The sequence below is a fragment of the Pinus tabuliformis genome, chromosome 4_1 (assembly GCF_031772625.1).
Source record: "Pinus tabuliformis cultivar Carrire ecotype Pingquan chromosome 4_1, CPIR1, whole genome shotgun sequence".
Taxonomy (NCBI): Eukaryota; Viridiplantae; Streptophyta; class Pinopsida; order Pinales; family Pinaceae; genus Pinus; species Pinus tabuliformis.
The window spans coordinates 964,531,315-964,540,956 of record NC_142303.1 but is presented as its reverse complement, the minus strand read 5'-3'; the positions used below and the strand labels follow the sequence as shown (position 1 = coordinate 964,540,956).

The following is a 9,642-nucleotide window of genomic DNA, read 5'->3' as shown; positions in this document are numbered from 1 at the left end:
ATCTTACAATACGTGTTGCTTGTGCCCATACTTCTCTAAAATAGAAAACAATAAAATTAAAAATTTCACCTATATTTACCAAACGTAGTAAATATCATTAATTACACGGCTGAAAATATCTTATCGGAATTTAATGCATGGCTTATCACAACAACGCACCATCGCATCGGCGGATAAGGAGCAAAGAGCTTAACGCGCAGAAGTTTAAGATTTGCGATCTGCGATCTGCGATTTGATCACATCGCAAGATCGCGATCGCAGAAAACAAAAGGTAACAAAAAATGAAACAAGGGAGAAATGCAATATGCGACCAGATCACATCGCAGGGAAACTCCAATGGTTGTTTTCTGAATAAGCTGGGTCGTTGTTCAACTGTTAGCTTCCGGGAGGTTGAAATTATCATTCCAACATGCAGAAGTTTGACATACTGAATTATTTCATCCAGCGTCGATGCTCTGTCCGTCTCCATATATAACAACAATCTTTCCATCATTTAAAGAACAATCATTTACCAAAATATAAAGAACAAACAATTACAAAAATCAAAAGAACTTTAAACAACCCAGTACCTTGGATTCTTATCAATCACCAACATTCCATGTATTGAATGATAGTAAATGCATATAAGCATTTCACAGTTTACATGAGTACACAACAGACAAATATTAACAAATTTGTCTTCATCTCTGGCAATGAGTGGGTTGCCATTTGATCCCCAAGACTATGTGATCCCATAGCATTATGGAGAATCGTTATCTCCTTCAATTTATATATATTAGTTTCTTTGCAGTGTCATGAATTTTTTTCCTCAACTGAAGAAATCAGGCTTGGAATACTTCGCAGAAATACATAGTTTTGGTCGGAATTGGACTAGAACCACGTGTGAATAAGTGCCGAACTTATCATCTTATAGGAGATAAATTGAGGAGAATGGTGGAGGCCATCAATTTTATTTGAAACTTTATTATACTGAGATTAAAAACATAATTGCAATTATTTGCATAGTCAAAACAACTGAATACAATATAATTTCGAGAATTTTTGTCAATCACCCAGCATTTCTAATCAAATTTGATTCGCGATTCATATAAGTTCATTCACCATGGGCGTTTTCATGCCAAATATCCCGTGGAAGGTGAATTGTGAAAAAGCTAGGGCCGAAATTATGAAAAGCACTAAGAGCCTAGTAGTAAAGAGTCACAGTGTTCATCCACAAATACATTTCTAGATCATCAGGGTATGCTCTTACAATTACGGATAAATCAGGGTATGCTCTTACCATCAGGGATTTGCTATTCTATTACTCATATAAAACAGGAATACTTAAAAAAACAATCACTAATATTTAGGGATGCCTCTTTTGCTATACCTCATTTAGGAATTCCTCTTTTACTGTACCTTATTAGCATTTGGAACAAGCTCATGCAAAGCTTTCAAGTTTTGTCCAATTCTGTCTCTCCGTTCCTGCCAGATAATTAGGAAAAAAGGTCAAAACAGTCTCGAGAATAAAAGATTTGAGACAAAAAATAGAATATTTTCTCACCGGTTTACCTACACTGTGAGGATCCATATCTTGACCTCGACTAGCCCTCCCACGTATCCTTGTAGTTCCATTAAAAGCTTTTCCACCAGTTAACCTATCAACATCACCCATGTCTTGCGAATGATTTCCAATACGCTGTTTCCAGCTATAGACTTACAGAGCTTGTGTATCACAAGCTACCCAAGACAGTGCTCTCAAGATAATTAAAATTAAACAAAAACTAACATGAATATAAGTATAAACTAAAATTGACATGGTTATTGAAACTATTGTGTTACAAATTGATATGTACATTGAAATCAGCACGTTGATTTCATTATAATTTTTTTATCATTAAACATTATTACTTTATTTGTATTCAACTTATTCCTAGTGTCAATTTTAAAGTATTAATAACATGAACTCTGTTCTCAACAAACTAAAAAAACATATAAAATTGAAAATGATTAGATTCATCTCCAACATACACATATACATAATATTGATCATCTACAAAATGATGTCACTAGAAAATTTGAGTAAATGTGTGTCTATATATATATATATATATATATATATATATATATATATATATTGTGTGGCAATGTAAACTATTCCTGAAATTTTATACTTTAAAATAGTTCTACACTTTCAAAAATTTCAACTCTTCTTGAGCTTTTGTATTTCATCCATATAATAGATATGAGTTAATATAAATTAAATAATGAACCTGATACTTATAGGTAATGTTTTGCAAAAAACAAATTTATATAAAAAAAATTGATAAATATGGTAAGTGAAAGAAAAATATAAAATAAATCCTTCATATACATTGAAATATCAAAATTTAAAAGAAATAGATATCACTTAGTCATCAAACTGTTCAAAATCTAAAAGCCTCAAATCCAATAGAAAAACCATAACTAAGTGCTAAGTGTAACATTGAATTTGAAAACATTTAACTTCATCTAATATTTTTCATCCATACCTGATTAAAAAACACTATTAATTCATTCAAGTGCATCTATTCCCATTGAAAAACACTATTTATTCATTCAACTGCTTCCACTTCTACAATACTCCTATTCAATGACCTACTGCAAGTTCATATATAAAATGACTAGAGTAACTGAAATAAACATATAAATATGTCAACTATCTATTATCTGAAATCTTAGATATATGTCAATCCTAAATCCTTTCCTAATGATTTCAGTTGATTATTACTGTTATCAAATACATTTTTCTAACATGCTTTTGTAAGAAATTACCCTATAGAAAGTGTAATCAAATGTCACATTTCCTCAACCGTAGTTCTCTATAATATTCTCTCGCTGTTGATAAAAAGGAATCTATTACTATGCCATTTCCAAGGAATTAAGATGGGCAACAACCAACTAGTTGATGTTCCAACTAGTTGGGAGAGAGATTGCAGTTTAAATCACAAGCGACATCAACATTGCCAAAACTCCAAACGAGATGTTCCAACCTACGGTATTTCATATCTGAACTGCCAGGATACATTCCATTTATGTACGAGATCCTATTAAACTTCGATAAAATTCATATATAGTAAAAGTGTGTTATTGGCCTCAGGATACCTTCCCTATTCTTTTTCCATAGTTTTGCACAAACAAGATATTATCACAGAGAATCTGCTTCATCTGACTTATCGGTGGGAACTAATTCTTTTCCTTTCTTTATTGCTTTGTTTCCCTTTAAAACTAAATCGCTGCCAGATCCAGCAGCTCACCTTCCCTATTCTTTTTCCATAGTTTTGCACAAACAAGATATTATCACAGAGAATCTGCTTCATCTGACTTATCGGTGGGAACTAATTCTTTTCCTTTCTTTATTGCTTTGTTTCCCTTTGAACCTAAATCGCTGCCAGATCCAACAGCTCCCATTCCAAGAACACCTGAACAACTAGTGGTAGTTTCTGTGTTTCGTCTGTCAATAGAATCTGGAGCCCGAGATGATCCGAGCCCTGGGTTTCGACCTTCATTAGATATGGCGGTTACCTGTGCAACTGGAATCAAACAGAGCCCTTTACTTTGCAAGTACTCCGTAGCTCCATTCATATCCCTCTCCATGAACTTCACAATATTGTTCTCAAACTCTCGGCCTTCCTTAAATAGCGAGCCACCAGGTTGAAGCAGACCCGCTGATGCCTTGCAAACCGAAAAAAGGTAGCATCAGCCAACAAAGTAAAACACACGTGGCTGTTCCAGTAACAGAATACATTTCTATTGCTAACAAAAATCAACAATGAGGCGTGTACCTCAGCTGCAACATTGCGAGTTAGAGGCCCAACTGAACCAACACTGCCAAGCTTACTCGCGCTCAAAACCTGCAGAACAGCTGAGCTTTGAGAACAAGAACTGAGCTTATCATAGGCTGCAGAAATTCAATGTTGCAAGAGATTTGGGAACAACCTTTATTTGCATCTGCAGAAGTTTGACATACTCAATTATTTCATCCAGCATCGATGCTCTGTCCGTCTGCATATATAACAGCAATCTTTCCATCATTTAAAGAACAATCATTTACCAAAATATAAAGAACAAACAATTACGAAAATCAAAAGAACTTTAAACAACCCAGTACCTTGGATTCTTATCAATCACCAACATTCCATGTATTGGATGACAGTAAATGCATATAAGCATTTCACAGTTTACATGAGTAAACAACAGACAAATATTAACAAATTTGTCTCCATCTCTGGCAATGAGTGGGTTGCCATTTGATCCATTTGATCCCCAAGACTATGTGATCCCATAGCATTATGGAGAATCGTTATCTCCTTCAATTTATATATATTAGTTTCTTTGCAGTGTCATGAATTTATTTCTCAACTGAAGAAATCAGGCTTGGAATACTTCGCTGAAATACATAGTTTTGGTCGGAATTGGACTAGAACCACGTGTGAATAAGTGCCGAACTTATCAACTTATAGAAGATAATTTGAGGAGAATGGTGGAGGCCATCAATTTTATTTGAAACTTTATTATACTGAGATTAAAAACATAATTACAATTATTTGCATAGTCAAAACAACTGAATACAATATAATTTCAAGAATTTTTGTCAATCACCCAGCATTTCTAATCAAATTTGATTCGGGATTCATATAAGTTCATTCACCATGAAGGGATTCATATAAGTTCATTCACCATGGGCGTTTTCATGTCCAATATCTCGTGGAAGGTGAATTGTGAAAAATCTAGGGTCCAAATTATGAAAAACACTAAGCGCCTAGTAGTAAAGAGTCACAGTGTTTATCCACAAATACATTTCTAGATCATCAGGGTATGCTCTTACAATTACGGATAAATCAGGGTATGCTCTTACCATCAGGGATTTGCTATTAAAAAAACAATCACTAATATTTAGGAATTCCTCTTTTACTTACCTTATTAGCATTTGGAACAAGGTCATGCAAAGCTTTCAAGTTTTGTCCAATTCTGTCTCTCCGTTCCTGCCAGATAATTAGCAAAAAAAGTCAAAACGGTCTCCAGACTAAAATATTTCAGAGGAAAAATAAAATATTTTCTCACCGGTTTATCTAGCAAAAAAGGTCAAAACTGTCTCCAGACTAAAAGATTTCAGAGGAAAAATAAAAAAATTTCTCACCGGTTTATCTAGCAAAAAAGGTCAAAACCGTCTCCACACTAAAAGATTTCAGAGGAAACATAAAATATTTTCTCACCGGTTTATCTACACTGTGAGGATCCATATCTTGACCTCGACTAGCCCTCCCACGTATCCTTGGATTTCCATTAAAAGCTTTTCCACCAGTTGACCTATCAGCATCACCCATGTCTTGCAAATGATTTCCAATACACTGTTTCTAGCTATAGACTTACAGAGCTTGTGTATCACAAGCTACCCAAGAGAGTTCTCTTCTTACAGAGATTCAGTGTCACAAGCTACGCAAGACAGTTCTCTACTGGATCACAAGCTACCCAAGACAGTTCTCTTCTTACAAAGCTTCAATATCACAAGCTACCCAAGACAGTTCTCTGCTCGATCACAAGCTACCAAGACAGTTCTCTATTTCTAGCATTGGCCGGTCACCATTAACACAATATAACTCTCAAGGCAAATGTTTGTTAAGACAAAGTCAATTTGCTTTTCTGTTGAGAATATTCAACTACTTATACTAAATAGTAAACCGAAAAGTAGGTTTTCAGCCAAACAATTCTTGTATTTTAAATTAAAATAAAAACAGTTATTATTTTTATCTATATAAAATAAAGATGGACCTAATATTTAATTTTAAATAATAAAAGAAGGATTAATCTTATTAACAAAAAAAAATATATTTAAAAAATATATAATTAGTAGGTTTAGTTTCATTTATGGTTATAAAAGGGATATAATCAATCTATTTAATTTTATTTATTGCTATAATGAGTGGTGTGCACACCCGAAAGATTAGAAAGTAAAGTATTGTTTTTATATATATATATATATATATATATATATATATAATTTATTTTTTAATATTATTTTTAAGATAGAGAGTACATTGTTATGAGGTTTTGATGAATTTAGACTTCTGTGATCCATAATATTGTAAGATAATCTTCGGCAAAATCACATAACCAATCTTTTGTCGACGCGTTTCGAACCAACCAGTGTGGTTCATCGTCAGGACAAGTTGAAGAACCAATCCAGCTTAGCGTGATTAAATAGAGCGTGCAGAGACTCCAACAGTTAAAATGCTAACGGCTAATTTGACCTAGTGACCTTGGTCAAACTACTAAAAAAGTCAATTAATATTTCTCGAAAAAGCTAAAATTAGGTAATTAAAGGAATCCATTTGGTAAATTTAAAATGATTAGGTGTATTATTCTTATTATCCCAAATATTAAGAGACGTACATATTTTAATTAAGATGGTCATTATATCCCATAATATATATTAATTAATCCATATTTAATTATTATTCCAACGTAAAGGTAATCAAACCCTATTATTCTAAGAATTTAGTTATACTAGATAGTTGTGTGATAATTATTTAATGGTCTTTGGTAAGTTAGATCTATATCATATTTATTATTTAAATAGATTGGTCCATTAAATTAATAAGTTATATAAATTAATAAAAGTTTAATAAATAATCTAAATCTTCTTGATAATTAATAGATCTAAACAAATTGTTAAACTATTATTATTCCTAGAGTTTAGTTATATTAGGTAAATATTATAACTAATCTTATGGTAAATCATAATTACCTTTAAACCTAACGGTCAATAATCCATATTATTTATTCCAAGGTAAATATATTATTACTTATAATCTATCCTTTAAACCTAAAGGTTAAATCAATATTTAAAAAAGATTTTTATTCCAAATTTATTAAGGTTAACAATGTCAATATTATTTATTATTATTTATAAGTTAGGTCTATATCATATTTTTTATTTAAATAGATTGGTCCATTAAAATAATAAGCTATATAAAATAATAAAAGTTTATTAAATAATCTAAATCTTCTTGATAATTAATAGATCTAAACAAATTGTTAAACTATTATTCCTAGAGTTTAGTTATATTAGGTAAATATTATAACTAATATTATGGTAAATCATAATTACCTTTAAACCTAACGGTCAATAATCCATATTATTTATTCCAAGGTAAATCTATTATTACTTATAATTTAAGGTTGATATGTTTATGACTCAAACTAATATTATTGGTATCTCATAATTTATCCTTTAAACCTAAAGGTTAAATCAATATTTAATAAAAAGATTATTTATTCCAAATGTATTAAGGTTAACTATGTCAATATTATTTATTATTATTATTATTTATAAGGTTTAAAACGCGATTTTTAGAAATTAGTTAAAGGGAAACTCAATTCTAAGGTTAATATAGAAATAATTAAATAGTATAAATACTGAAATTTTGGTAAAAAATATCTAATTATAATATGTCCCATAGTATCATAAACAGGCAAGGTTAATACAATAAAAGCCCGAAACTAATCACTAACTCAACCGCTCCAAACTAATAGGACAAAACTGCCAAAAGAAAAATTAAGGAGGGGGAAGACAGAAACCCTAAGACCTAACGAAAAGGAAATGAGGAGGCTAAGAAGACAAGGCTGGGACCCAGCAACTGCTAATCTTCCAGCCATCATCCCTATTAAGGTTGTTCGGCCTTTTCTCAATCTCCAGGGCCTCTCTAAATTTGCGATGGTGAAACTGCGCAATTTTGGCAATGACTTGAGCCTCCTCTATACACACATGATGCATAGTCTTTCCCGCATGTTCAGCCAGGGCCGAGGACTTGGTCCTCCCATGTCTTAAGTCAGCCGAATGCTCGCTAATCCGCTGATTAATAGAGCGACCAGTCTCACCAATATAAGGGGTCCCACAGGAACAGGGAATGACATAGACGCCCTTCAGGTCCTTAGGGCAATCTTGGTCTTTCACCACTTGAGCTCAGAAGTTAGAGGTCTTAGGTTGCGGGCACCCATGCTTGTTAGAGTTTGGATGAGGAGAGCCTGGAAGCGGAGAAGGCTCACCTCCTTGAAGTCTTTGAGAAGAATGGTTACGATAGGCACCTCGGTCAAAAAGCCTTCCTCAGGGCCAAGAAGGAGCCTTCTATCCGAAAGGTTCTCAACGATCATATCATGGGTGTGAACCTTCCTTACATCCAAGGAACCACGGACAGGATTGCAAGGATTCTGAGGAAGTATGATGTGCCCGCAACCTTTAGACCCTCTAACTACTGATCCCTCAAATCGGTGAAAGACCCGATTGACCCTAAGGACCTGAAGGGCGTCTATGTCATTCCCTGTTCCTGTGGGACCCCTTATATTGGTGAGACTGGTCGCTCTATTAATCAGCGGATTAGCGAGCATTCGGCTGACTTAAGACATGGGAGGACCAAGTCCTCGGCCCTGGCTGAACATGCGTGAAAGACTATGCATCATGTGTGTATAGAGGAGGCTCAAGTCATTGCCAAAATTGCGCAGTTTCACCATCGCAAATTTAGAGAGGCCCTGGAGATTGAGAAAAGGCCGAACAACCTTAATAGGGATGATGGATGGAAGATTAGCAGTTGCTGGGTCCCAGCCTTGTCTTCTTAGCCTCCTCATTTCCTTTTCGTTAGGTCTTAGGGTTTCTGTCTTCCCCCTCCTTAATTTTTCTTTTGGCAGTTTTGTCCTATTAGTTTGGAGCGGTTGAGTTAGTGATTAGTTTCGGGCTTTTATTGTATTAACCTTGCCTGTTTATGATACTATGGGACATATTATAATTAGATATTTTTACCATAATTTCAGTATTTATACTATTTAATTATTTCTATATTAACCTTAGAATTGAGTTTCCCTTTAACTAATTTCTAAAAATCGCGTTTTAAACCTTATAAATAATAATAATAATAAATAATATTGACATAGTTAACCTTAATACATTTGGAATAAATAATCTTTTTATTAAATATTGATTTAACCTTTAGGTTTAAAGGATATATTATGAGATACCAATAATATTAGTTTGAGTCATAAACATATCAACCTTAAATTATAAGTAATAATAGATTTACCTTGGAATAAATAATATGGATTATTGACCGTTAGGTTTAAAGGTAATTATGATTTACCATAATATAAGTTATAATATTTACCTAATATAACTAAACTCTAGGAATAATAGTTTAACAATTTGTTTAGATCTATTAACTATCAAGAAGATTTAGATTATTTAATAAACTTTTATTATTTTATATAGCTTATTATTTTAATGGACCAATCTATTTAAATAATAAATATGATATAGATCTAACTTATAAATATTAATAATAAATATTAATGACATTGTTAACCTTAATAAATTTGGAATAAAAATCTTTTTTAAATATTGATTTAACCTTTAGGTTTAATGGATAGATTATAAGTAATAATATATTTACCTTGGAATAAATAATATGGATTATTGACCGTTAGGTTTAAAGGTAATTATGATTTACCATAAGATTAGTTATAATATTGACCTAATATAACTAAACTCTAGGAATAATAATAGTTTAACAATTTGTTTAGATCTATTAATTATCAAGAAGATTTAGATTATTTATTAAACTTTTATTAATTTAT

At 32.3% G+C, this 9,642-nt stretch overlaps 1 protein-coding gene across 1 annotated transcript; it reads right to left on the bottom strand.

Moving 5' to 3' along the window:
- Window positions 1-3,318: 3,318 nt before the first annotated feature.
- Window positions 3,319-5,345, bottom strand: LOC149179362 (transcription factor LRL3-like). The gene is made up of 5 exons (XM_089422431.1): window positions 5,235-5,345; window positions 4,938-5,003; window positions 3,958-4,023; window positions 3,804-3,872; window positions 3,319-3,693 (listed from the first exon to the last, which is right to left on the bottom strand). The coding sequence occupies exons 1-5, from the start codon at window positions 5,343-5,345 to the stop codon at window positions 3,319-3,321; spliced, it is 687 nt and encodes a 228-aa protein (XP_089278557.1).
- Window positions 5,346-9,642: the final 4,297 nt, after the last annotated feature.

Coding starts and splice junctions, on each gene's coding strand:
- LOC149179362 (XM_089422431.1), bottom strand. CDS start 5,345: ATGGGTGATGCTGATAGGTCAACTGGTGGAAAAGCTTTTAATGGAAAT. Junction 3,873..3,957: donor TTCTGCAGATGCAAATAAAG/GTTGTTCCCAAA, acceptor GCTGTTCTGCAG/GTTTTGAGCGCGAGTAAGCT. Junction 3,694..3,803: donor CTCGCAATGTTGCAGCTGAG/GTACACGCCTCA, acceptor TCGGTTTGCAAG/GCATCAGCGGGTCTGCTTCA.